Below are 27479 nucleotides of genomic sequence, written 5' to 3'. Positions count from 1 at the left end.
GGCAGGACCCGACAACAGAGAAGGACACAGAGAGGCTAGGATTTGCCAGAGCTTATCAGCACCGAGGACGGCATGTGTGGCTTCAACAGTAACAGTAACAGTAACCAGCATTTATTGAGCACCTGCCCCATGTCTGGCAGCCCCATGACCACCCTGAGAGGGGGGTGCTGTCACTCTGAATGTGGGGAGACAGGTTTAGAGGTGAGGAAACCTGCCCAGAGCTGCAGAGAGGAAGTGGCAGCTGGATCAACCCAGCCAGGGGAGCACCTTCCATTTGGGGAGGGAACCGGCTTCTGGACGGAGCTTCTGCACTCCAAGAACAGTGGACACATGCAGGCACAGGGACCTCCTCTGCTGTTCTAAGGAGACCAAAGGAACCCTCTGGCCTCCCTCCTCCTCCAGAGCGAAGGATTTGGGGGTTTGCTTGTTACCCAGAATGGAGGCTGGTCTAAGTGGAGTTTCTTTAAGAAACCCTGGGGCTGTCATGGGGGCTGGTCCATCCTCAGAAGGCTGCTGTGGACAAGAGGAGGCTCCTGCCATTGGGGATGTCTGCCAGCAGGGTGGGCCTGGAGCACCGGGGTGTGCAGGCAGACCGCACGGGGGACGCTCCGCCCTGGCCTAGAGCAGGGGGACATGGGAAGCCTCCCCCAGGCGTCGGGCCAGCTCGCCGGCCTGCTGCACCAGCATGTCCACGGGGATGACGGACAGGTGGAGGGCCAGCAGCTCGTGACACCTGACAGCCTCGGCCGGGTGGCCTTTGCTGTAGTAACGCAGGAGCTTCCTGGGGGAGGAGGGGGGGACAGGATTCAGGAGGGAGACACGGCGCTCCTCCCAAGGCCAGAGGTCTCTCCCAGCCCCACGCACGGGCCCTAGGTCACCTCATTAGGCCTTCCCTGCCCCTCCTGACCGGACCTTACGAGGCTCAGCCCCAGGCCGACACAACCACCCCTTTGGGTTCTCGGTCCTGGAGTGGGGTCTGCTGGACAGCAGTACCCAGCTTGGGGGCACCACAGAGCCGCAGGGAAGGTCTTCAGGAGGCCAGCACAGGCATTTGCAAACACTGCTGGCACGAGCCTGCCAGGAGGAAGCAGGGCAGGAGACCCGGGGACCCACCACTCTCTTCCTCTCACTAAATGCCCTCGCGAGTGGGGCCGGGGTGGAGGGCATTCCCGGGGGAGGAGCGCTCCCTCAGTGGGAACTGGCCCTTATCACCCACCACCCAGCCCCGGCCCCGGCACCACCTGTAGTAGTCTCCTCCCAGCATGCCCACGGGAGCCGCGTCGTCAGACAGGACAGGCACATCAATTATCTGGAGTTTGTAGCCCTGGGGGAGGAGGAGGAGCATCGTGAGTGGGGAGGCGGTGGGAGTGGCAGGAAGAACATGGACCCGAGTCAGAGGCACCAGGTCCGAGCCCCACTTGGCGTGCACTTGGTGCTGGGAAATACGTGCACCTCTTTTTAACTTGTCTCTCTCCTGTGAAGTGGAAGCAGCAATGATCTCCCAACGGACATCAGAAGTCTCGGATACAGCATTCCGAGCATAGTGCCTGGCACACGCTAGCTCTCATTCCCATCAACCAGTGGACCTGGGTCAGCAACGGGCCTGTGGGTGGGAGGGCAACCCGGGGAGGTGCCGTAAAGAGCAAAGGGTTACCAAGAGGCCATGTCTCTCTCTGAAAGCAACGGATTCCGAGGGTAGGATATGGCGGGGAAGGGACTCAAGCTCCGTGGGGCTCCCACCAGGCGCCAGGCCAGTCACGGGGCTCCTCGGCGCTGTGCTCACCGGGCACGGCGAGGCGCGCCCTGGCGGGGAGAGGAGGACTCGGCAGTGTCCAGTGGCTGCTCACGACGGCACAGGTGCAGCCAGACTTCACGCCTCATCTCCCTGCCCCACGGCTCTATTTCTATTACCTTTTACCCCATGGGGCCAACCACACACACGTAGCCCTGTTTCTCCCTAGAAACTAATGTGATGGTCACCCCCATATCCTGGGCGCCTCTGAGGAAGGCACAGAGCCAGGAAGGGAGCCTGCAGGTCAGCAGAGCTGAGCCTGTGCTCTGACATCATCACTCAGGACCTCGGGGGCCCTGGCCACGGTATTTGAGCTCTAGGGCATCAGTGACTCCGGCTATGAGATGGGGTCAGTGACACAGGCTGCGTGGGCATGAGGCTGAGAGAATGGTGGTGAGAGACTGAACTGGCTACACGGCACCATGGAAAGGGACAGGCTGTGACCTCAGGCTGAGGGGAAGGAGGGCTCGCTGCCCAGAGCAGAGAGGGGGCAGGGCATGAGCCGGGGAGGTGACAAGACAGGGACCAAGGGAATGTGACAGGGAGAAGTAATGGCCCTCAGAGAGCAGGAATAGGGGAAAACAAAGAGACACAGATAAGGAAAGCAGAGGAGAGAGGAGAGAGACAGAGAGAGTCATCGAGACAGAGGGACAGCGGGAAGGGCCGGGAGGATGCACACACACTCCCAGGACCTGTGCTCAGACTGTAGTGACAGGGTGGGAGGCAAGAGACCCAGGCCGTCCTGCCAGCTTCATGTTGGGCAGGTTGGCTAAGTGCTCTGAGCCTCGGTTTGTCCACCTCCAACATGGGAACAGGGAGCCTGGCTCTGTGAGCGAGGCTGATGATGCCGAAGCACCAGCAGGGAAAGTGGGCGGAGCAGCCCTCTCATATGGGGCCTGTGTCTGTCTGTTCACATGTTACCTGGACACCACTGGGAACCTGGGCATGAGGTGTTCACACAGCTGGGCGGAGGGGTCACAAAGCCCACATGCAAAAGGGACCTCTGAGCTCTGGGTCCCAACCAGCAGGGCTTACCTGTCAGCTCCACCAGAGACGAGAAGAGATGGAGAGACAGACTGAACAGAATCCAGGAGAAAGGGATCCAAGAGTTACAGGAAAGGAAAGCATTTCAGGGCCGTCCTGCAGGGGCCTGGCCACACGCACCATCTCATTCTCGAACCACAGGAAGTAGGAGCAGTAGAAGTCGCCCTCCCGGAACAGCAGCGTGGTGTAGCCCTTCTGCAGGTATCTGCGCGCCAGCCGGATCAGAGCCCAGACCTGGGGAGAGGGGGGAGTGCTCGTGTCCGGGGCCTGCAGGTCGGCCCGCTCAGAAATGGCAGGGTGGGCTCAGGCTCTCAAATCCAGAGGGAAGAAAAGCACTCAGAGGAGGGGCTCCTTGAAGGCAGGGGCCTCTCCTGCTCATCTTCCTTAGCGCCTAAGCATGGCCTTGCTCAGAGCAGGAGCCTAATAGTAAGTAGATGTTGGATGGGTGGATGGCTGGATGGACGACCTACCCCTCCAGTTACCACGACAACAAAATATATGTAAAAACACCTTATGTACCTTTACTACACACACAAGCAGTGAAGCAGTAAATTCATCATTCAGGCCAGAAGACAGTCAGGGACACAAGAGGAGATGAGGGTGTGACCACCTGGAATCCCTCTAGCCACTTACGTGGCCCCCCAGGGCTGGGGAATCTCTGGCCCAGGCTCTAGGCCAGGAAAGTGCTGGGAAAGCGTTTCAATGTGCAGAGTACTCTGATCCAGGCACGTCCTCTGCTCTGGGCTGAGGTCTGATCTAGGGCTCACCAAGGGGAAGGACGGGCACACAGTGACCGAGGGACAACGTGCCTCAGATCCCCTGTGTGATGTCCTCCTGCTTAATTCAAGGCCTTCTGTTGCTGCCATGAATGGCCCAAGGGAAGCTGGAGCTGGGATGGATCTGCTACCCCACCTCTCAGGGCTGGGAAAGGCCTGGTGAGCTCGCACCAAAACGCTTAGTGGAAGGCGTACACAGGCCATTCCAAACCTGACCACACGTAATGTCCAGTTAAAACTGCAAACAAATATGTAGGTTTGCTCTATTTTTCAGGAGAGCCATTTGACAACCTGTATCAATAACCTTAAAAACATTCCTCCCACTGGACTTCGTAATTCCATTTCTGGGAATTCATATTGAGAAAAGAACCAGAGATGAGGACAAGGATGTATGTCCAAAGGTGTGTGCTGCAGAATTATTTATAACAGTGAAAGCTTGGCAACAATCTAAATGTTCAATGCAGGGAAAATGGCTGAGCAAATAACGCTACATTTGCATGATGGACTATCGTGGACCTGGTGAAAATTACGCTGATAAAGAATTAATGACATGAGGAAATGCACCCGATATAAGGTGAAGGGAAAATGTGATGAACACAACTTGCATACACAGAATGATCTCAACCACAACCAACTGCACAGAAAAACAATGAACAGAAAGGTACCCAGGTGAACCTCAGCTGTCTCCGGAAAGAAGCGATGCTGGTGCGGGTGGTACCAGGCAATGCTCAACCAGCTGCAGCTGTATGCTGTGCCACACGCTGGGCTAAGGGTTTTACTTGTATCACACATGCACCTGGAACCTGTGCAATAATTCTGTGATGTCGGTAGTGTTCCTATCGTCTTTCATAGATGGGGAAACTGCAGCTTAGACTCAGCAATACCCTAGCCACAGAGTCAGTGAGGGGCAGAGCTGGGCCTCCAACACGGGCCTCTGTACATACAAAAATTACACTGCATGTATTACATGTGCAATATAACAACCCATAATTATATAACATAACATATATTATATATACAATAGAAGAGTATATATTTTAAACGTATATAAAATGTGTAGTTTTTTAGAAAGTGGCAGAGGTCCTCCCTCCTTCCCCTACAAAATTCTAGTTTGCCATGAAGAACCAAGCAGGATAAAAGAAACTTCAGACTGTTTCCTTGTAGAAACGACCTAGTTTTACATTCTACTACTCAAATCGATCAACCCGTGCTGCTTCTTTCTCGTTTAGTTAACAAATACTTATTGAGCATTCATTTACGCCAGGCACTGTGTTAGGCCCTGGCCACTCCCCGCCGACCTGCTGACCCAGGAAGGGGCCCGACATGGACTGAGGCCTGAGTGGCCCTGCATGCTGGCTGGGGCCCCAGGGTGACAAAGATGAGACACTATTCTTAGGAGCCTACATTGCAGGGCGCAGACATCAGGAAGAGTGTGCTAAGACTAAGGTGGGGGGTGCTCAGAGCCTCCTGGGAGCCCCGAAGGCAGGGGTCAGCACACCCCGTCTGATGCTCAGGGAGAGTGTCCCGCCGGGCAGAGGTTACCTTGGTTCTGACGAAGGTGGCCAGGGGCCCCCTGCCCAGCTCCGATGAGGTCCTCTCACTGCTGCTGAGGGAAGGGGCCACCATCTGGCCAGTTGTGCGGTCCACGTAGATGAAATGCACCAGGCCTGGGAAGTCTTCCAGGTAGGTGGGGGTCTGAGTTAAGGTGCTTGTAAAGCCAGAACCAGGGAGGGAGCTTCTCTGTCCTCAACCTAGGCTGCCGGTGAGGCTAAGCAGTGAGTCGGAGGCCAGGCCTGCCACACCTGCCCCTCCTCACAGGTTTCTATTTCAACCAACCCTCCAGGACCCCCTCTTTCCCAGATCTCTTTACCTCTGAATCCCCAACCCCGAGAAGATCTAAGATGCAAGTACAATGGATCCTTGGCACTGGCACATTTAATGCAGGGACTTGTGGTCCCAACAGGAACATTGTATGTTCATATTTTACCATTTTCACGAGGGATGAATTTAAGCTACATACACGGTGAGGCTAGTGTGAGAGGAGGGTTACAGAGCTCGTGAGTGAGCCTAGCTGACAGCCCAACTCACACACGTCACCTGCCTGGTGCACTGCTACCCTTCATCTTGAGAGGCTGGAAGGTTCCCACTTGAGACAGGACACACAGCCGTGGAAGGGCAGTGGCTGGTGGCTAATAAGGCCCTCTGCCATCCCTTTCACCTGCGCACTGGCAACTGAAGTTTTAGGAGACTGGAGGCCAGACCCTTTAGAGATTTTAATACAGAAAAAGCAACTTTATATAAAGTTCCAGGGAAAATCAGTATTTGATAAAACTAGCGGTCTGTAATAAAAGCTCTAAGTCTTAGAGACAGTTTTTTAAACAGAGGAAAATAAACCTATTTACTGCAGGCCTTCTCAGAGCCTTCACACTCCACCATATACTGTGACCCCTACAAAGGAGGACGTGGCCCCTCAAACCTACCCGACCTCAGGGCCCCGCCCCTTGTGGGATACCCGCTGCCACTTTGCTGGCTGGATGACACCGACATCAACGATGTCTGTGGCTTCTGGAAGTAACCTTGGGACAGCTGGAATTTCCAAAATTTCAGCCATGGAGGGTTCCTACTGATAAGACACCTTGGACACTATTTGCTATCATTTTTCTTCAGAGAAAGGAAACAGATGGTGAAATGCATGTTCTCTTTTCTCAAATCCACAGTCCTTCAAAGGAGTGGGTACAGGAGACAGGCAGCCTGAGGGGCTTTCCTGTGCCGGCTCCAGGCTGGGGAATCAGGATATGACACCATGGTGACGTTCCTCCTGCTCTTCACCAGCAAGAAGTCCTTCCAGTCGGTCAGCTTTTCTCTGCCAAGGAAGCAAGGGGAGCAGGTGAAGTGGGCCCCACACTCCTGCCCCGGCCACTGAGGAGCCACACCTGCACTTACTGCATGAGGGTCTGGACCCGGTCCTGCAGGTGCTGGGGCAGGTGGGGGCCTCCCCGGCCAGGAGCCGCGGCCAGGAAGCTCAGGCGGTAGATGGTGCAGAGCTGCCGCTTCACCCTCCTGCAAGCCTGGAGCAGCCTGGGCACAGGAGGTGCGATGTCACCGCAGGAAGGGCCCTAGGAGGGCGCTTATCCTGTGCAGTTGCCCCGCTCCTGGACTGAGGACACGCTGATGAAGCATACCCTCGCCCTCACTGAGCTGGGAGGCAGCTTCCCAGCTCTCCCTTAGCATAATGCTCTGAGTACCTGGAAGCTCGTCCAGCCTTATGGTTTATTTTTCAGAGAAACGAGGGGCAGTGCCTTGCTCGGTTCTGTGCTGAAGCCGGCCCGGAAGCCAGGCCTCTGCCTGACATGGGGTCCTCAGGTCCCTGCTCCTCAACCTCCGTCCTCTCTGCCCAGCCTCCCCCCAGCATCCATGGGCTGGGCACACCCTCCGGGACCCCTCTGCCCTCAGAAGCTCCTTCCTGAGCATCCTCTCCCTCTGGGCCTGGAGGAAACTCACCCCCGTTCAATGATGCCCCCACCTCATCCTCAGAGCCCACCACTCACTCCCAGGACGATCCGGGCTCACTTCTGGAGAAGGCCTTGGTCTTGAACTCCAGCCAGGTGCTCTGTGAGGAGGACAGGTGACAGGCAGCTTCCCGACAACATTCCTACAGTGAGGTCTGGGAAGACCCCATGTCAGACCCTGAAAGGCCCCCTGCCTCCACGGCTTATTTAGGCCCAGCATTGCTCTGCTGTCCCTGGCCAAGCTGGGTCTCCGGCAGGTCCCCCCGCACCCTGTGCCCCGCCGCACACCACAGTCTATTCACTCAGCAGGTACTTATTGAAAGAGCGGTCTCTGTGTGCCAAGTTCTGGGCTCACTGCTGGGCTGGCAGACACCGCAGACCAGTGCTGTCAGAGGGACAGGTATGTGCCTCCCAGAAGGGGCGGGGCCAGCAAGGGCTGGAGTGCTGAGGAGGAGCCCCACGTGGTTCCCTTAAGGGGAACTCTGCATCCTAACGTGCTCACGGGGGCGCCCAGGCACCACAGGTGCTGAGCGGCTGTGGACTGATCGGTCTGTCTGGGTCTGGCCTTCAGTCGCTTGGTCTGCCTTTTCTAATCCCTCTGCTCGTTTCCAGACCAACTCCAGCCGCGGTGAGTCTCAGTTCTTCAAACAGACCCATGCCCCGCCAGCTATGCGAGCGGCCCCAGATCTCAGCCCAGTTCTATCCTCCCGAGCTCCCTTCCAGACTCCCGCCCAGAGTGAGCCCTGTTTCCTACTGCTTATGTGCGCCCTTGTGTCTTGGCCTCTCTAAGCCCCCTCGGATAGAGTGGCCTCGCTGTGTGCTGCACTTCTGTGAGACCAGCCATGCGGCAACGGGCCCCACAGGCAGGCTGCTGGCGGCCACTGAGTCCTAGGGTTGGGCTCTGGCTCCACCGCTCACCAGCCAAGCAAACTTGGCCGAGTCACCGTCTAGCTGAGCCCTGGTTTCCTCACCTACAACATGGAAGCCATAACTTATGCTCTGCCAAAGTTATGTAAGAATGCTTTAGAAACGTCAAGTGTCACCATGGTAAGTTTTTGTTATGGTTTCCTAGTGGGGGAAACAAGGACCACAAACCTATGGTGGGGCGGGGGTGGGCAGCTCCCAGAGCCTTGGCCAGATCTGGTGCAGACAGAACAGGCCCTGCCTCCTCTCCCCCAGGTGGGGTGTCCAGGGCCCGCATCTCACCTGAAGCTCTTGTCCACCTCGACTCTTGATGAACTTGTCCATCCTCTGGCGCAGGTCCCCCATGAGGGGATGGGACCGCAGGGTGCTCCCCACCTCCTGCCCCTCCTTCAGCTTCTTCTCCAGGAGGGAAAATCCATCCAGCAGCTGGTACAGGACCAGGGCCAGGGGCGTGTTGGGACCCTAAGGGAAGGAGAGTGAGGCAAGGTGAACAGAGGCAGCCGTGGAGAAGGCATCAAGGCCCGGGTGTCGCTGGGGCAGGTGCAGGGCGCTCATACCTTTGTCAGGACCACCATGTTGATGCCCGGCCAAAGAGGCAGGCAGTACATGGTGTGGGGTACCATGGGGCAGTAGTTCTCCTTCACACTGGTGTCTAGGAAAATCCTTCTGGGGCTGGAAGGTCCTGGGGAGCGAGGGACCAGCGTCTGGAGGGTGTCCTCAGCCACCTGCAGACGAAGAGGAGCTGTCGCCGGGAGGGGGTAGGGCCGCTGTTGGCCTCCTCCTCATGCCTGGTCCACCCACGGCTGCCCGCTGGCTCCCCATGAACGAGGAATGAACTTTCCCAGCTCCAAGAATTCTCAGTTCCTAAGTTCCCACACTCCGCTGAGGCTGCCCTGGCAGCTCCCATTCTGCTGTCTGTCTCTCTCCAACATCTTCAGGGCCCCTCTGCCTGCAGTCAGGACTGGAGGGCACTCGGGTGGTGGTGGGTAAGAAGGGTCAGGAAAGGTGGGAAGAGCAGATGGGGCGGCTCCCCAACGACGTCACATACCTGAAGGCATTTAAAGTTGCTCAACATTCTGTCATTTCACCACCCTCAGGACATCCCCACAGCCATCCCAGGGGGTAAGTGAGGCACCATGTGACTAACTGAGCAAGACTCCGGCCTGATGAGGGCTCTGAGTAAGGAAAGTCTCAGCAGGCAAGAGTAGGGAATTAAGGAACTCGTTGGAGATGCCACAGAAACGCCTCTGTGAGGATGTCCTGGCAGTCATGATGACGGCAGAGACTGGACACAGTGCACTTAGTTGTTCCAGGAATTTGCTAAATAAATAATAGCATAGGCACAGGATGCACTCTGAACAGTTATTAAAAACCACACTCTTTAAGAATGCTGAGCCAATGGGAAAATGCTCAGAAAAAAAAGAATAATGAAGTACATTAGGATTTATATTTGGCAAGAAAAAAAATACATATGTTGTGTGTGTGTGTACACATAATGTACATAAAATCATAGGAAAGACTAGAAGGAAATACCCACCAAATCTTAATATTAGTTAATATCTGGGGTTGGGATTGAGAGTGATTTTTATTTCTTTTCTCGGGAGGGAAGGCTGGTGTCTGGGAGAGGAGGTCACCCTCACCCACCACTCTGCCAGCTCCTGCCTCTGGCTGAGCTCTGTGCCCTGCACTGGCCAGCGCTGAGATGGCACGAGGAAGGCCAGCGCTGGTGGAGAGAGCCCAGGAAAGCCCCTCAGAGTCCCCGGTGCTCACTGCAGCATCTCAGACCAGCTGGTGCGCTGGCAGAACACCCCAACCCCCAGGAGAAACTCACCTGGACCTGGGAAGCATCAGTGGGTGGGGTGCCCTCCTCCAGCCAGACGGTGCTACCTGCAGGCCACAGGTAATAACACAGCATAAATAATGGGGAAATGTAAACAGTGGCCCAACAGCCTGTGAGCAGGGGAGGGCGGAGCAGAGACAGCCTCGCCCCATCCGTGGCTCACAGCACCTGGTGGGGCAAGGGTGTTCCTGTGGGCTAGAGATCCCTCCCCTTCTCATCCTGCCCCAAGCTGGCAAGCACAGGGCCAGCTGTGCAGAACCAGAGCTCCAGCAGCCTGGGCTGGGGAGGAGGAGCGAGCCCTGAGGATGCACCTGGCAGCGGCGGGGTGCGTCCCTCAGCCCGCTCCTCAGCAACCCCGAACCCCTCCTTGTTCCTGCCTCGACTAGCCCTTGGGGCCCCTCCCTGACTAGAACGGTGCCTCTTCACTGGGAGGCAGCACACGTGGTGGGTCTACAGTTCTCTACTCATTGCGTCAATCAGCAAATTTGTACTGAGCACCTACTACGTGCTAGGAACTGAACTAGATTTCCGTTCTACGTACAGCTCACAAAACCCACCGAACCAACTGCATATTTGAAGTATTATAGGTTTGTGATACATGTGTTCTCTCATGTATTTCATTGCAAATAACTATCATTTATAATCATGTTTTTTCTGGGGATGCCTCTATGTTTCAAGCACCTGATTTACAAATGCATGAATGCAACACAAGCCATTTATAAGTGGTGAGTTCCGTGCCCTACGGAACAGTGTTACTCACAGCTCTGAGGCATAAAAAAACTAACCACTGAGAGAGAGGAGCCAAGAGGAGGAATGAGGAAGGGAGCAGTAAGCAGAAAAAGGAACTTCAGCCATTACCCCAAAGCAGTGCTTTCCAATGTGTTCTGGGCTCATGGAGCGCTCAGAGAACAGAGGCCCCAGAGAAATGTACAAGATGGAGGAGCCGGCACATGGTCTCGGGGCCCCAGGCTCCTCTTCTGTTAATAACAGTTTGAATATTTTTAGTTTCTCTTTATTGTTTACCCATACACTTAGGAAAAACAGATAAGGTATTAACTAGAGATTATTATTTATATTTTAAATCACTGCACTTGAAGTGATTATTACTTATTAGCTGATTACCCATTAGTTACAAAAAGAAAGAGGCAGAGGGTACACACACGAGAGATAAATTTTTAAATGAAATCAATTTGTCATAAAATGTTGTAGGGATCATTTGAGTGGCCTTAATAGTCCTTGAATTCAAGCTGGAGATGGCGGGGTAGACAGAGGGGCTGCTGCAGGCAGCGTCCTGGGTCTAGGAATCTAGGTGTCTGTGCCTGGGCCCGTACAAGGCATGAGGATCCCCTGAACCCTAAGACAGGTTCCAGGGGCTGCCAACTGGCACCTGCCTCCTCCCCTCCCCCCACTCCCCTCCAGGTCTCACCTGAACTCTGCTCCCCGGGGGAAGGAGCTGGTGTGAAGTACTCCTCAGCGGGGGAGAAGCTGTCTGTCTCCTGTGAGGGAGAAGGGGCAGCTGGACTGAGGACTCAGAGAGGCAACCCTAGCAGGCTCAACCCTGCTCCCTGCTCTCCCAGGAGAGGCCAAGCATCCCCTCTCCTCCATGTGGTATGCAGCACATACGGTCCCTGCAGAGCTCCTCCCGGTCGGGTCTGCAGAACAAGAGCTCCAGGTCTGCTGCACGGGGATGCTCTGGCTGCTCTGGGGCCTGCGTGGGGAGGGCTGTGACAGGCACAGAGATGCTAGTTAAAGCATTACTCCCCGCAGGTCCTCCGCCTCCCAGCACTTCACAGCACAGCCCTCAGAGCAGAGGATCACGTAGGGCCCTCCGACCCCTGCGCCCCGCTCCCTCACGCAGCCCTGGGCGTGTGTCCTCACTTTCCAGGGATGTTTCAGTTCTAGTCTTTCTCTGGAACCACTGAAATTCTACAAATTTCAACACTGGTATCCAGACCACTGCTACTCCACCACTGATGATGATGAGGACGGCGCGGTGACCGTGGCGGGAGCACTTACTGAGCGTCTGCTACGCCCCAGGCACTGCTGGGCTCTAGGTAAACTGTCTCCGCTTTTCCTCACAACCACCTTGAGAGGCAGATGCCATCACTGTCCCATTGCACAGATGAGGGAATTGGGGCTCCGATGGGGCAAATACTTGCATAGCAAACACAGCTAAGTGCTGAAGCTGGGACTATCTGACTCCAAAAATCTGCACTTTTAACCCTTATACCATGTGCCTTCTAGAATTCCCCTTACATGGAAAAGCAGCTGGAAAAAAGTAATGCCCAACCACACGCCCAGAATCGTGACTTGGAAACCACACAGTCCCCAGGCAGCCTGCCCAGCCCTCTTCAGACTGGTTTTCTGAGCCACCTTCCTGATGGCCTCCCGCTGCCCAGAGAGTTGCCCTGAGACCTGGGTGTCGTTGTCCTCAGCTGTGCTCTCACTGGGGTATAGGTCCTGAACCAGAAGGATGAGGGCGAGGAGGTCGGCTGGGCGCAGGGAGCTAGCGCTGTGGCTGCAGAGAGAATAGGCAGCTTGTCAGCATGTCCCCGGGGCCCCCAGCCCACAGGTGGCAGTGCATGGGGGCAGGTAGGTTAAGGGAGCCTGGAGCACAGTCCCTGACCTCAAGGAGTTAAAAACATGCCAGCTGACTTCATCCTTTTTGGAGGAACACAAGGTGTACATAAAATTAGTTAACTCATCCATTTTTAAAATAAAAATTTGGTTGTGCTGAAAAAAAATTACCAGTGGGAAACCACCAGGGACCAGCAACAAGCCTATCAGGAAACTCTACATTCCGACTTTGACACAGCATTCTGGGAAGAAATAATTCAGAGAAGTGAGCAGAGACAGGATGAAGAGCTGAAGAATCTAAGAAGGCTTCACGGAAGAGGTGGGTCTGGAAGGTTTCCCTGGCTGGGGAGGTGGTGCTTTCAGGTAAAGGAGTTTCAGAATGGGTGAGGGTGTGGGGCTGGGGGTCTCGGGCTCACCTGGAGTAGAAGGCCAGCAGCTTGGAGTGCACGAGCAGGAAGGCATGCAGGGCCTCCTCGCCAGCCCGCTTGGGGCTAGCGTTGATGGCTTGGATGACATGCCGCTCCAGAGCCTCTATGCACAGCTTGCAGAGCTGAGGGTGGATCAGCCGTTCCACAGCCTGGGCGTGACGGGCAGGGAGAGGAAGTCACGTCACCCCCACCATTCCTGCTCCAGCCCCGCGCTGGCTGGTACCTTCACTCAGGCCACACTGAGCACACACCATGTGCCAGATGCTTGGGAGTAGGGAGGCTCTGACCAGCACCATCCCTGCCTTCCTGGGGCCTACAGTCTGGCCACTAGACTCTAGTGGATGAGACAGACAACATGCAAGGAAGTAAAGGATGTGCTAATAAATGTGATGCGGGGAATACACAGTACTGGACTAGAGATAAAGAGCAGAGACCCACGTGAGTAGCGTGTTCAAAGAAAATGTCCCTGAGTAGGTGACCTGTAAGCTGATATTTAGAGAACAAGAAACACTGTCAGAGAAAGGTGGGGGGTGAACGCTGGAAGCCAAAGGAAAGAGCATGTGCAAGGGCCCTGAGGTGGAGAGAGTTTGGAGCAGTGGTGTCCAACTAATTAAATCCCTAAGCATAGTTTAAAATTCTCTAGTAACTACATTAAAAGAGTAAAAAGAAACAACAGAAATTAATTTTAATAACTTATTTTACCCAATGTATCTAAAATTGTATCATTTCAACATAAGGTGTAAAAGCATTATTAGTGGGATGTTTGGCATTCTTTTTGTGTACTAAGTCATCAAAATCCAGTGTGTATTTTACATGTATAGCATAACTGAATTTGAACTAACCACACTCCAAAGGTTCAATAGACACATGTAGCTAATGACGACAACGCTGGACAGAGTTAAGCGTAGGGTGCTCTTGAAATGGAAAGAAGTCCTAGGTGGCCAGTGCATGGTGAGTGAGGAGAGAGAGGCATCAGATGAGGCTGGGGCAAGACAGGCAGCGACAGATCAACACGGGGCCTGGTAGGCTTGGGAGGGACTTTGGATTGTATCTTAACTGCGGTAGGCCACCTCCTGTTTCAGGAAGCCTTTGCTGATACCTCAGAAAGAGCTGACCATGCCATCCTTTGTGCCACCGTGGATTCTGGTGAGAAACCCAACATGGCAGCACCCAGGATAGTTTATCGTATTTTTTAGTGTATGTGGATGCTGATTTCCCCTCAAGGGCAGGGACTGTGTCTTTATTCACCTCTGTATTCCCAGGGCCCAGCACATCTCTCAGCATATGGCAGGTACTATATGTTTATCAGAAGAGTGAGTGGGTGGGAGTGTGAAAATGAATTTCTTCAGACCCGTTTTCCAGTTCACTAATTCTCTTTCTAGCTATGTCTCACCTACTATTTAACCCATCCCTTGAGGTTTTCATTTTAACAATTATGTTTTCATTTCTCAAATATCCATATGGGCCTTTTCCTAGCTTCTTTGTCTTCAAATATTTCCTAGTTATTTTATGCTCTGTACCTAATAATTCCAGTATATCAAGCTCCTTGGGACCTATATCTCCTGGTGATTGACTCCTCTGACTCTCACTCATGGCAGATTATTTTCTTGTGCATCTGACTGTTAACTGTGAGCTCACATTTGTTTGCTCTTCATCTGTCCTTTAAATCAGTGGCTTTGGCTTTCAACATGTAGTTCCCAGACCAGCATCATCAGCATCACCTGGAAACTTGTTAGAAATGCAAGTTCTAGAGCCTCCAACCCCTGACCTCCCCACTGAATGAGAAAAGTGAGGCCCAGAAACCTGTACCTAACAAGTCCTCCAGGTGATCCTGGTGCACTCGGAGTGTAAGAACCAGTGACCTAGAGAGAATCCATGTGTCTCTACTGGGAGCTAGGGAGTGCTACTGATGACAGCCACCGCCTTAACTCCTCAGGTCTGGGCTCAGCTCCCCTGTGTCGCTGCTGGCCTCAGGCTTCGTTTTTTGGCTGCAGTGTTGGTACCATCACCTGCTCTCAGGCAATCTTGCCTTTAGTGCTGCTTATTTTTCCTCTACTTTCTACTCTAGTTATAGTAGCAATGAGATTCAATATAATTTGGGGTGGAGGGGATCAGAGTGGGAGGGAGCTATGTTTAGAAATTTCCGTAATTTACTATGAGCCCAAAAACTGCATTAAGAAGTCTGCTTTATCCAGGATCTAGCTATTTCACTGCAGGGAAGCCCATCAGAGTGCCTGTCTCACCCCGTGGCCAGAAAGAGCAGCTCTCTGAAATGTACGAGCTTGAGAGGCACTCCTTGGGTAGGGGAGTGTGAAAACGTGGTCTTAAGGCTGCTGGCCTCTCTGACCTGACACTTCTGTGGCCCGAGGACTCCCGCACCCAGCAGTCACCTCCACAGCGAAACACTGCTCCTGCTCCCGCAGGCGGCCGTAGGTCCACAGCAGGCTCTGGAAGTGCTCCCAAACCTGCACCCGCTGCTCCAGGTCCGGGGGCCGCAGCCTGGGGGCAGAGCGGGAGGGGCCGTGAAAAAGCTGGCTGTCCTGGCTTCAGTCAAAGGAGCTCAGTCTGAGATCACTGTAAGAGCCAGGCGAGCTCACATGACAGGACCAAATACCGGAAGGGAGCCCACACAGTGCAGAGGGGGCGTGTCAGGCTGTGGCCCCCCCGGCGGAGTGGAGTGGGATGGGATGGGCACGGAACCAGGACGTGGGCACCTGAGCAAATCACTTCACTTCCCAGCCGCTTTCTTTCACACATACACAACAAAAGCCAGCTAGAGAGACCCAGGAAGGTGCCAGGCAGGAGTCAGGGCACAGCGTGTCAGGCAGCATCACAGAGGCTGGGCACATGCTGCTGGGCCTCAAGACAGGGCTCAGCAGAGTTACCCAGAGACTCACTCTTTTCGAATGAGCTGGCCATCCACGGTAACCAGCCCGAAGTGCACCTCAAACAGGTACTTGAGCACACATAGCTTCTGCCGCAGGTCCCCCTCGCCCTCTGTGTGGTCTCCGTTGATGGCGATAAACAGGCATTCTCCAAACTGCAGGCACAGCGGGCTGACATCAGCCAACCCAGGGGATCCTCTGACCTGCCCTCATGGCTGAGGACAGAGAGAGGGGCTCAGGTCCCAGCTGTTAAGATGCAGCTCCTGCCTTCTGAAGTTCAAGTTGAGGGAGAGGCGTGCGGACTGTCCACGTTGCTGAGGGGATAGGAACACGGGCCCAGGGCTGCACACTCACCAGGTGGAGGACATACAGGTAGTTGCCATTTTCCGTTGAGAAGCAGGTGTATGTGTCTGAGAGCTTCTCCAGCATCGTCATGGAAGAGATGATGACGGGGGCCAGGAGGGTGCTGAGCTGGTCCTCCAGGGTGGGAAGCTGCTCGAGGGGATAGAAAATAACATTAGTTAGTGTGCCAGACACGGGATGAAGGAATGGACGAGGCTCAGGCCCTGCCATCAAGGGACTCCACAGTTTTGGATCCACCTGAGAGGCTCTCATTGTCCAGAAAGGGAGTGGGGCAAAAAGACAGTGCTCCAAACCTTGGGTGGTATCAGGAGGGCTGGGGAGCATCAGCCAGCTAATTGTGCTGTTCAGACTCTGATTCTAGAAGGAAACGTTGGGGAATTAGGCTGCACAGATGAATGTTCGGAACATTTAATGGAGACTGGCCAACTCTAAGAAAGAATGCAACATGCACCCAAGTCCATGCCCCTGGCTGCAGTAAGTCTCCTTTGGGGAGTGTATCCTAAGGAGAATAATCAGATGGGGCAGATATGTGGGCACAGAAATGTTCACTAGAGCAGAATTTATAGGAGAAGCAACTGGAAAGAATGTAAATGTCCAGTACCAGGGAAAGAGTTAAATAAACAACAGTACATCTAAATGACAGAAGAATATACAGCACCTAAAATACTAGAGTGTTTCAGTGACATGGAAAATTCCTCTGATACAACGTAATGTTAAATAAAAATGGCTGTGAATGCTCTGTATTTTCAAATGCACAGAATAAACAAAGTATTTTAAAAAAGTTAAGAAAGTCAGCACTGTTACAGAACAGAAGGACCAGGAATGATTTCTCCCCCCACTTTTTACATCTTTCTGTACTTTCCCTTTTCAGTGACATAAGCTTTCATAAGCTCTTCCCCCATCCATTCTCTCAGCCTGCTAAATTAGGAACAAAGCAAATGGACAAAACCAAAAAGAAAGCGGACAAATTTGCTGAAGATCTGTGAATAAAAATTGGATAAAGCCAGGGGAATATTCACAACTCAAGTTCTCCACTGGAATGAAAAGACAGGAGGAAAACAGCTGACCTACCCGCCCCCCATGCTGATTTCAGGAATCTCAACTGAAATAAGGAAAAAGCAGAGTCCTAGTTTTAACTACCAAGAGCTGAGTGAGACCTGGCCTTGAAAAGAAAAATGGGCCCCACATGGCATTTAAAATATGTGGTGGCCATGGCATCGAGGAGCGTAGTTTCCTCCAACAGACTGGACAGTCAGGAACCAAGGTCTGTGTCCCGCTGCTGCAGGGGCTGGCAGTCACCATCCATGGGTCCCAGCTCAGACAGCTCCTCTCCTGACCACCCCGCCCAGGCACCCCCCATCCCCTACCCACCACTTTTAACTTTCCACCGCTCATCCCTTCCTGACTTGTGGTGTTTATTTGCTACCTGGGTCACTGTGGATTCAACCTCTTTCCACTCTTGGTTCCACGGGAGCCCCACCATGTTGCCGTGCTCACTGCTTTGCACACACTGGGCTCTCAAGTAATATTTGTTGAATGAATATCCCTCCATGTAGGCAAACGTTTGATGAATTACTCACATACCACAATTTTCTAGAACTGTCATGAACTGATTATATTAATAAAAAAGTCACTTGAAAATCTAGATTGTGTATAGCAACTCATTTTAAAAGCAGTATGTTATTCTGTAGGTGCACAGGTGTAGCAATAATGTTTTTAGTGGGGGGAAATGATGATAATATTTGGTGCAGGTAGAGTGTAAAGGGGCAGCCTTGTATATTGCTTGCTGGGATTATAAAGTGGTATAATATCTTTGAACGGCTTTTGCATTGATATTTCTATTTTTAGGAGTTTATCATAAAGAAATAATAAAATGTGGGATAAAATTCAAGGACAAATGTTACTCACGGCAATAGTTACAGCAAACTAGAAGTAATATACATGTCCAATACTGGGAAATGGTTAAATAAATGATGATACATTTATTCATACACTGGAATATAATGTTTCCATTAAGATTTATGCTTTTGAAAATATTTAACAAAACGGAATAATGCTTTTGATATAACAGCAAGTGAAAAAAACCAGGAAATAAAATTGTAAATGTGGTATAATCCCAACTAGATATAAAAGATAAAGACCCAAAGAAAATACCCTGAAGAGTTGCTAGCTTGGGGTTGTAGAATTATGGGTCATTTAAAAACTATTTCTCTGTTAATTCTTGTTATTTACAGGATCAGGCAAACAAGTGCAGTATACAAACTCTGAAGACTCTTTTCCTTTACATTAGCCATTTAGGAACTGAAAAATCAGGAGTTCGTTCCTTTATGAGGGTTTTAATAAAGAGGAATAGAACACTGTCAAATAGTTTGCTTCTTGAATTAACCAAGCTGATGCAGTGACTTAAGAATTAAAACACTCAAAAATTCTTAATTAAAAAAAGTTATACATAGACTGCTAAAAAATAAAAGAGCCTAACAGACCCACTTTTTAGCGTAAATAAAGCCACTGAAACATCTATGCTCTCCGATACGCTGTTTTACTGCTACAGACTGTAACAGAGCGTCCGGGATGCTGAGGCGAATGAACTCGCCGAAGTGGAGCTGGTCCAACTGATGCTGAGGCCACGGGAGCAGGAAGGCACCACAAGGCAACCAGTCTGCGCTGCTGCGGAAATGCGAGGACTCTCTCCACAGCATCCCCGATAAAAAAGGTTTTAATCCAAAATTAATCTGGAAAAAATTTCAAAATAAATTACTTCCTTATAATGTAGAGTAGAAATTATCTAAGCAAAAATGACAACTCTCTCTGAGTGGTAACACTGAAGTGTTAAACTGGATATCCACTGGGAAACATAAATAAACCTTTAATCTATACTTTATACCATATACCAAAATTCCAAATGGATTATTAGACCTCCTATAAAACCTGAAACTATAAAACTTCCAAAAGAAAATATAGGGAAAACCCTTTGTGACCTTGGTTTGGGCAAAGATTTCTTAGATGTGACACCAAAAACATAATTCATAAAAGCAAAAAGTGGATAAAACAGAGATATCAAAATTAAAAACTTCTGTTCTTTGAAAGATTCTGTGAAGTGGATGTAAAGACAAGACACAGACTGGAAGAAAATATTTGCAAAACTTATATCTACTAAAGGAATTATATCCAAAATATGTAAGAAACTCTCAAACCTCAGTAAGAATAAGAAACAATCAACCCAATAAAAAATGGGCAAAAAATATGAATGGACACTTCTTTAAAGAAGATGTAAGAATGGCAAATAAGCATGTGAAAAGATGCTCAGAACCATTAGTCATTAAGGAAATGAAAATTAAACCAGAGAGTCTAGTACACACCTACTAGAATAGCTAAAATTAAAAAGACCAACTGTAGCAAGTGTTGGTGAGAACATGGAGGAAAAGTACACACACACGTACACTATTGGTGGAACAGGAAACGATACAACTTTTTTGGAAGAAGTCTGGCAGTTTCTTAGAAAGTTTACTGTATAACTATATGATTCAGCCTTGCTACCATGAGTATTTACCCATGAAGCGGGAAAGTCATGGTCACCCAAAGATCTGTATGTGAAAGTTCACAAGTGCTTTATTTGTTAGAGTGAAAACTAGAAACAACCCAGGTATGGTTACCAGGGATGACCCAACTGTGGTGCATGGACACTTGGATTACTTCTCAGCAATGACAAGGACCAAGCTAGCGACACAAATGCCACAACACAGATGAGTCTCAAAATGATGCTGAGTGAAAGAAGCTAGACCAAAACCACACTGAGCACACACTGCATGGTTTCACTTACATACAAGTCTGTAGAACACAGCTCACCTGTCGTGACAGAGAGCGGGCTGCTTGCAAGAGGGAGGTGAAGGAGGAGCACAAACTTTTGGGACAGTGGACACGTTCACTGTAGTGCTTGTGATGGAATCACAGGTATGTATACATGTTAAATTACATCAAATTGTACACTCTGAGTATTTCAGTTTACAACATGTCAGTTGTATCTTAATAAAGCTGTTATAAAAATGAATGGGTTAAGCTTATGCTAAATTTTTTAGGTAGGGAAACTGATGACATCAAATTTCTCTGTTGTGTGATTAAAATTCTACTTCCTCCTCCGGCCCCCATTTAGCCCAGTGAGCCCTGGGGGTGGGAGGTGGGGAGGTCACTGTGCTTGCGACCATCAAGGGCCGGCTTTTGAGGATGCACAACTGGGTGTAAAGGACGCCGGTCACACACGCTGCTTTGTTAATCCCTCGAGCTGGGCCAGGAGGGGTGGACAGGCTCCCCTGCCTCCTGGTAGTTCTGCGCTGTCCCCTCCCGTCCATAGTCCGTCCCTCCAACCCCGCACTCACCCCTGCTCCCTCACACTCGGACTGCCCAAACTTCAGCCGCAGACTCTCTTCAAACTCCTTGTCCATCCAGTAGAAAAGGACTTCCGCGCCCTCCGTGGCCACCAAGACGCACTTCATCTGCCAGAGAGAAGCAAGTTCAAGGTCACCTCCAGTACCACATCCATACCCTCGGCCTGAGAAATGAGAAGGGTCATAATCCCAGCAAACACCTACTGGCCCTTACTGCGCACCAGGCACCACCATGAGGGCCTTCCTGGTGTCACCTGCTGGCACTCTCGCAGCAACTGGATCAAGTAGGAATCTTCAGTTACTCCCTCTTCCAATTGGCAGAGCTCGGATCAAAACCCAAACCCAAACCTAATGCCAGGGCTCGGGCTCCTTCCTGTGTTATCCGGCCCCTCTCCCCACAGCATCGGCCCCGCCACCAGCCTACTGGACCCAAACATAAGAAAGGACCCAGCTCCTGATCTAGGCTCGAAGTTAACTGCACAAGGGCCAACAGGGCCCAGTCAGGGATGCAGAGGGGCTAGTGCCCCTCCCTCCAGGCACTGCAGAAAAAATGTGCTCCTCCTCAAGCCAGAAACAGCCCCAGGAGACAAGCTTCAAAGCCAACAGAGAGTGGGTTCAGCATTCCAGAAGTTTCCTCCACGAGCTGCTCCTGCTCTGGGGGAAACAGGCTGCACGACCTTGTCCATGGTTCACTCTCACCCTTGCTTAGCTGCTGCTTCTTCAGTCACATCCACATACATACATACCCTCTGTGCTACACATTACAATGTGCAGTTACACAAAACGTGTTTCATTATTCACCAACTGGTAGAATCTTAATCCAGAGCTCCCCATACTGGACCTTGGCCCCCTGAGGTGCAGCAAGACACGGATCTTCTCAACTCTCAGGGCAGCCTGAACACGCCTGGTGAGGCCAGGGCTCTCAGGCCAGCTCCCTGCCCCAGGCAGGGGCTTCAAAGCTTCTCCTTTATCTCCATGTACCACAGACAGGACCACTTGCACACATGCTAAGACATGACAGGGATGAGGAAGCTCTGCTCTGACTCTTCCACAGGTGGACGTCCACTTCCTCAACAGGATCATAGCATCTCAAGGTCTCTGACTCAGTTACACTCTCCAGGATCCCCATGTGACCAGCTTAGTGGTACTTACTGAATTCCTCCCAAATCTCCAGTTGGTTTGTCAACTCTAACTCAGAGCACCTCACCTCACGGTGTTGCCAGCACAGGGGAAAACAAAGGATGTAGCCTATTCCCATGGAATTGCTCAACACAAGGCAGACACTGGGAGAACAATGGAGTGCGAAGAAAAGGTTGCTGGATGAGGGTAGGTGGGCCTGGAAGGGGCTGCTCTGGGACTCCCAGTGGAGTGTGGTGAAGCTGGGGACTCGAGGGGCTGGCCTGATGGGAAGGAATGGTATGGGTTGGAGAATGGTGGGCAGCAGAATGGAGGCTGAGAACAGCAGGGCCCCTGTAGGCTGGAAACGGGGTGTGGGTTATGGATGGGGGAGGTCAAGGTTATGGAGGCCCGCTGTCCTGGTGGGGGTAATGCGGGCCCACTCTTTGGCTGAGGTCAGGAGGGGAAGGGGCTGATTCGAGAAGTGCAGCTTAGAGACTTAGCAGGCCTTGATGACCACCTGGATGCAAGGGAAGAAGGAGAGAACAGGAAAACGTGACATCAGGATGCAGAGCTGGGGCAGCGGGTGGGGATGAGAGGGCTCTGCACAGCCCGCGAGAGCCCAGTCCACTGCCTGCCTCACTCTGTCCACCTCCCACGGCCCGAGCAGCCCCAGAAGGGGTGCTGCCTGCCTCCACCTGCCCCAGGTCAGGCAGGATCATCTACCTTGGCAAGGAGCACAGCAGAGCTTCCAGACAGCCAAAGGTTCAGGAAGGCCTGCAGCAGACAGACTCGGTGACTGGCTCATGGAGAGCAGCACAGCATCCGCGGTCCTGCAAATGCTTAAAACAGGGGGATCATGAGGGCAAGCAGAGGCTCTCGTTCCAACAGGTGCCGGTTCCCGGGGATGGACAAGTTGGTGAAGGGCTGAGTGGTCAAAGGTCTCTCTCTGGCCCTTAGGCAGTCTGCTCAGAACATACTATACTACCTGTGGCCAGGAAGTGTCCCAGTGCCATGTATGCCGACAACCCCACCTTCCCACAATGAATACGAAACTGGCCAACACAGTCCCTGGACATAGCAGGTGTCCACTAACATTAACCTCCACCTACTGTTTCCTTCTGAGCACTGTCATTTCCCCACGGGTCATTCCCAGACAAGGTATGGCAAGCAAACCCACCCTGAGCAGCCCCAGGGAGCTTGCTATGACTGTCAAGAGACAGAACAGCACATCCCAGGGAGACAGAGAAGCAGTCCCAGGGGAAGAGAGGAGGTATCCTAGGACGATGCAATGAATGGCAGTAAACCAACACAAAAGACACAGGGGATCTGGCTTTTAGTTCTGGTTTTGCCAAGGCACATAAACCTCTCTGGGCCTCAACCTCCTGCTTCACCCCCCACCAGTGCTGTAATGAGTCACGGATTCACCAGGCAGGTGCACCCTTAGCAAGGTGCTTTCTTACCTAGAGTTTGGGGGTAGTTATTCTATTTCCCAGCTCCCCTTCCTTAAATAACAGGGTGAACTAAACAGGTTCCAGAATCACTCACATTTTGATGATAAAAGGCAGGAACAATAATAAAGCTTGAGCTTAATTAGGAAAACCAAACACTGTAAGCAAGTCAGAGGCAAGAAAGGGCTGTCAGGGGCTCAGCATCTCGTGCAGGGTAAAGGAGACTTTCTACATCACCCGTATGATTGACCTCAATGCCATGTTCCCAGGAAAATGGAATGCTTTTCAGTGGACATTAGGTTCTATGTTTTTTATTCCAAAAGTGTGCTGGAAAGAGAACCTCGCCAGTGTCATTTTGTGATTTCCCTGTTCTTCTCTCTATCCTACTCTAAAGAGGGAACACGGGACTCACTGGAGCTCCAGATAGCACTGGGTCAAACTGGGGAACTGCTCCCCCCGCCCCCCCCCCCCATTTCACCACCCTCCCAGCAAACTGCTCCTACGGTCCCGGCTCCTGCCCGCCAGCAGCCCCGTGGGGGGGGGGGGTGGCCCACTCCCTCACAGCTTGCCCCTGCTGGGCTGCAGGACCCAGGAGAGAGGCCCCGAAGGTTGCTCCGCCCAATGGCAGCCTTCCCGTCTGCCCCGCATTTTACACAGTTTATGCAACAGTTTCAACCCCAAGTCCCCCGAACCTCACAGCTACCGGGGGAAGAAGGCCCAGCTTGTGGCACTTCGCAGTTGTGCCCCACTTCGTAGATGCAGAAACTATGGCTCGGAGAAGTGAGGTGAATGACCCAAGGCCCCACGGCGCGTGAGTGAGGCTGGGGGCGGGACCGCTCCCCCGCTTCCGGGAAGGCGGCGCGGCGGTCCCGGAGGAAGCCCCGCCGCCCTCGGAGCGGGCAGCCCACGGCTGCACACAGACAGTGCTGGAGGCCCACGTACCGTATCGCGGCCAAACACCGCCCAGCCTGCCGGGACCCAACCGGCCCGCTTCCGGGTGGGGACACGTGACCGCCCACGTGACCTCCAGGGGCGGGGCTGGAGAGCTCTCCGCGCTCCTCAGGGTGGAGCCGCGCTCCTCAGGGTGGAGCCCCGCCCCTGCCTGGCTGCGCCTCCGCCCGCGGTGCGGTTTTCTCCCCCTGGGCATCCTGGCCCAGCCGGCCCTCATTGCCTGTGGGCCTTGGCCACATTTCTCCCGTCAAAAGGGGGCGCCGAGGCTCACAGGTCGCGGGCCTCGCCCGCAGCCGTCAAGGTCACCTGCTGCGTCCGGCACTGCTCTCGGCCCTGCCACTTACCTGAGCTCGCGGCACTCTCCGCTGGCATACTAGGAACGTCCGCGTTTTACAAAAGAGGAAACTGAGGCCCAGAGAAGAAAGAACTTGTGAGGGACCGAGTTAGGATCACAACGCAGGTCTTCTGGCTGGACTCTTTACAACCCTCTGGCTTTTCTTGCCAAACTGCAGTTCTGGGGCAAGAGCTGCCCATATGTGACTGTTTCTCTGGGCTCCTTGGAAGAAGACAGCCTGCAGAAGGACCCAGTTATCCCCGGAGTGCAAAGGCTGGAATTTCTTTATAAGGGATCTCAATTCATTTTGGTGGTGGGGGTGCACATTAGGACCTTTGTTTTGAACGTGTGTTTGCTAAGTTCTCTTAAATTGTGTGTGTGTGTGTGTGTGTGTGTGTGTGTGTGTAGTGGCTGAAGGTTGGGAGAGTTGATGAAGACCGTGGAAAGGACTAAATTCCCACCCAAGCTACCCCTTAGTGCCCTGGTACCACCTGGGGGCTTTGAGCTGCAGCCCAGCAGAGGATGAGTTGGGGGGAACTGGCTGGGGTACAGCAGATTGAGCTTCCCCTGGGGTAAGGCAGGGGCCAAGAATTAATGCCTCCACCACTTGCAGACAAAGGGAGCATCACTCCCCTCCCCATTCACTGCCCACCCCCCAGCGTCTCTTAAGCCCAAGACCTTCCAGTCCCCCATCTACAGCACAGATCCCCACCATACGCATTTCTCTCTGCAGCCCACAGGTGAGATCTTCTGGCTGAGCACTCTGTCCTGCTATTTTCACTCACCACAGTTCTGTGTCAACCCTTCATCAACATGAATTTCAGTGGTTGAATAAATTCTGTCAAATGGATATGCTACTGTTTACTTATTCATTCCCACTACTAGTAGTTTTCATTTCCCACCAACAACATATGAAGGTCCCAGTTTCTCCACATCTTCATCAACATTTGTTACTGTCTATTTAGCCATCCTAGTGGGTGAGAAGTGATATCTCATTGTGATTTTGATTTGATGCTGAGACTAGTGATGTTCAACGTCTTGTGTGCTTGTTTGGTCATTTGTATATCTTCTTTGAAGAAATGTTTATTCAAATCCCTTTGTCTGTTTTATAATTATTATATTAGCATTGAGTTGTAAGTATTCTTTATATATTCTGCCCACAAGCCCCTTATTAGGTATATGATTTGCAAAACTTTTCTCCTATTACATGGTTTGTCTTTTCACTTTCTTAATGGTATCACTTGTGGCACAAAAGTTTTCAACTTTTATGTAATTCAGTTTATCTGTTTGTAATTATGTCCAGATTTTTGTGTCAACATAAATTTTTGTTTCACTTGGGTAAATACATAGGAGTGGGGTGGCTAGGCTGTATGGCAAGTGTATGTTTAAGTTTACATTAAACTGCTAAACTGTTTTCCAACGTGCATACACCATTTTACATCCCTTCCAGCAATACTGAGAGTTTTAGTTGCTTTGTAGCCTCCTTGGCACTTGATACTGGCCTTTGCTAACGTTAGCCATTCTAGTAGGTATACAGTGGTAGCTCACTGCAGTTTTAATTTCCATTTTCCTGGAAAATGGACTAATGATGTGGAACTTTTTTTTCATGTGCTTATATGCCATCTGTATCTCTTCTCTGGTAAAGCATTCAAATCATTTGTCCATTTTAAAGTTGGATTTTTTTCTTACTGTTATTTATATGACTTCTTTATATATTTAGATACAAAACCTTTATTAGATATCTGTGTTGCATGATTATCATTATTATTTTATTTACTTATTTTTGCCAGTCTGTGGCTTTGTCTTTTCATTTTCTTTACAGTGACTTTCGAAGAACAGAAATCTTTTTGCTTTTTTTGTGTGTTATCTAAAAAGTCTTTGCCTAAGCCAAGATCACAAAGATTTTTTCCTGTGTTTTCTTCTAGAAGTTTTATAGTTTTAGGTTTTGCCATTTAGGTCTGTGAGTCATTCATGAGGGCTCCACCCTTACGACCTAATCACTCCCCAGAGGCCCCACCCCCAAATACTATCACATTGGGGATTAGGTTTCAGCATATGAATTTGGGAGGGACATAGACATTCAATCTAATTTTTTTAATGTTTATTTTAAAAAATTGTTTTTGATTTTTTTGGGGGGAGGAGGTAATTAGGTTTACATATTTATTTATATTTAGAGGAGGTACTGGGGATTGAACCCAGGACCTCATGCATGGTAAGCTTGCACTCTACCACTTGAGCTATACCCTCCCCAGATATTCTATCTACAGTAATGAAATATAATTTTTGTTGGGAAGTAGCTGTCCAGCCAGAGACTTCATTTCCTGGGCCCCCAACATTTGATGGGACCAAGTGACTGACTTATGGCCTAAGGAATTAAGTGGAAGGAATTTATGCCAGTTCCAGGTTAGGCCCCTAAAATACTCCCATATGACTTTGCATACTGTCTCTCCTTGTCTGCCAGCTGCAGGTTGTTGCCATAGCGTCCTTGGAAGCCAAGTACTGGAGATGGCAGAGAGCCTACATCAGTCTGGATCCCTAAAGGACTCCAGGGAGCAGAACCCCTGCCCACCTTAGCCCATTACCACCAACTTGCCTTTACATGATCTATTAGCAAGAAATAAACTTTGTGTTAAGGTTTTTACCTGTTATTGCAGCTAACAGTTACTTTAACATAGTTAATGATGTCTAATTTGAATAATACAATTTTATTTTCACGTGGAGTACTTGAAGCAATGCTTGTGGAGGAGTGGGTGGAGGGAGAGGGTAGCATACCACGAAATCAAAGATCCCCAGCATACGTTAGTTCATCAGGCAGTTGGTCTTAAGGTCGAGGTGTAGTATGAACGATAGTGGCCTCCCTCCCACCACAGAACACCCTGAGAACAGACAGTTAGAGTATCCACATTTTATTACTTACAAAACATTACCTCAAAATATAGCTACCTCCAGGACCCAAACTCTCTGCCATCACCAGGCTCATATAAACCTTAATATAATCTGTTCCCTGGAAGAAAATATTAACACCTGTTAAAATCCCCTGCACAGAGAACATTTCCCTGGGAGGTGTTCCTGCACTCATTTTGCCAACTTCCAGATGAATAAAACTA

At 51.3% G+C, this 27479-nt stretch overlaps 1 protein-coding gene and 1 non-coding gene across 10 annotated transcripts; both read right to left on the bottom strand.

The window, feature by feature from the left end:
• Nucleotides 1-77: 77 nt before the first annotated feature.
• On the bottom strand, nucleotides 78-24132 carry HPS1 (HPS1 biogenesis of lysosomal organelles complex 3 subunit 1). 9 transcript variants are annotated; one of them, XM_032491129.1, is made up of 21 exons: nucleotides 24030-24132; nucleotides 22363-22478; nucleotides 20725-22156; nucleotides 20512-20628; nucleotides 16130-16267; nucleotides 15788-15930; nucleotides 15281-15389; nucleotides 12879-13039; nucleotides 12301-12403; nucleotides 11509-11607; nucleotides 11312-11381; nucleotides 9877-9932; nucleotides 8603-8770; nucleotides 8328-8507; nucleotides 7161-7222; nucleotides 6556-6690; nucleotides 6410-6475; nucleotides 5155-5299; nucleotides 2957-3070; nucleotides 1242-1324; nucleotides 619-781 (listed from the first exon to the last, which is right to left on the bottom strand). In XM_032491129.1, the coding sequence occupies exons 4-21, from the start codon at nucleotides 20626-20628 to the stop codon at nucleotides 619-621; spliced, it is 2112 nt and encodes a 703-aa protein (XP_032347020.1). In that variant the 5' UTR covers nucleotides 20725-22156; nucleotides 22363-22478; nucleotides 24030-24132. The 9 variants fall into 9 exon arrangements, 8 of the variants coding, with proteins under 8 accessions (XP_032347022.1, XP_032347020.1, XP_032347021.1 ...); XM_032491130.1 differs by lacking the exon at nucleotides 24030-24132 and adding an exon at nucleotides 23791-24023; XM_032491131.1 differs by lacking the exon at nucleotides 20725-22156 and having other exon boundaries at nucleotides 78-781.
• A 2414-nt stretch (nucleotides 24133-26546) lies between these two features.
• TRNAG-ACC lies at nucleotides 26547-26619 on the bottom strand. The gene has a single exon. It is a non-coding gene; the product is annotated as a tRNA-Gly (tRNA).
• Nucleotides 26620-27479: the final 860 nt, after the last annotated feature.

The sequence above is a fragment of the Camelus ferus genome, chromosome 11 (assembly GCF_009834535.1).
Source record: "Camelus ferus isolate YT-003-E chromosome 11, BCGSAC_Cfer_1.0, whole genome shotgun sequence".
Taxonomy (NCBI): domain Eukaryota; kingdom Metazoa; phylum Chordata; class Mammalia; order Artiodactyla; family Camelidae; genus Camelus; species Camelus ferus.
This window is presented reverse-complemented; position numbering and strand designations above follow the sequence as displayed.

Excerpts from the sequence above, each read along its gene's own strand:
- HPS1 (XM_032491131.1), bottom strand. The coding sequence starts at position 20,628 with ATGAAGTGCGTCTTGGTGGCCACGGAGGGCGCGGAAGTCCTTTTCTAC. Across the intron at positions 16,268-20,511 it reads CCGAGTGTGAGGGAGCAGGG|CTTCCCACCCTGGAGGACCA; the intron begins GTGAGTGCGGGG and ends CCCCTCGAGCAG. Across the intron at positions 15,390-15,787 it reads GGCCAGCTCATTCGAAAAGA|GCTGCGGCCCCCGGACCTGG; the intron begins GTGAGTCTCTGG and ends CTCTGCCCCCAG.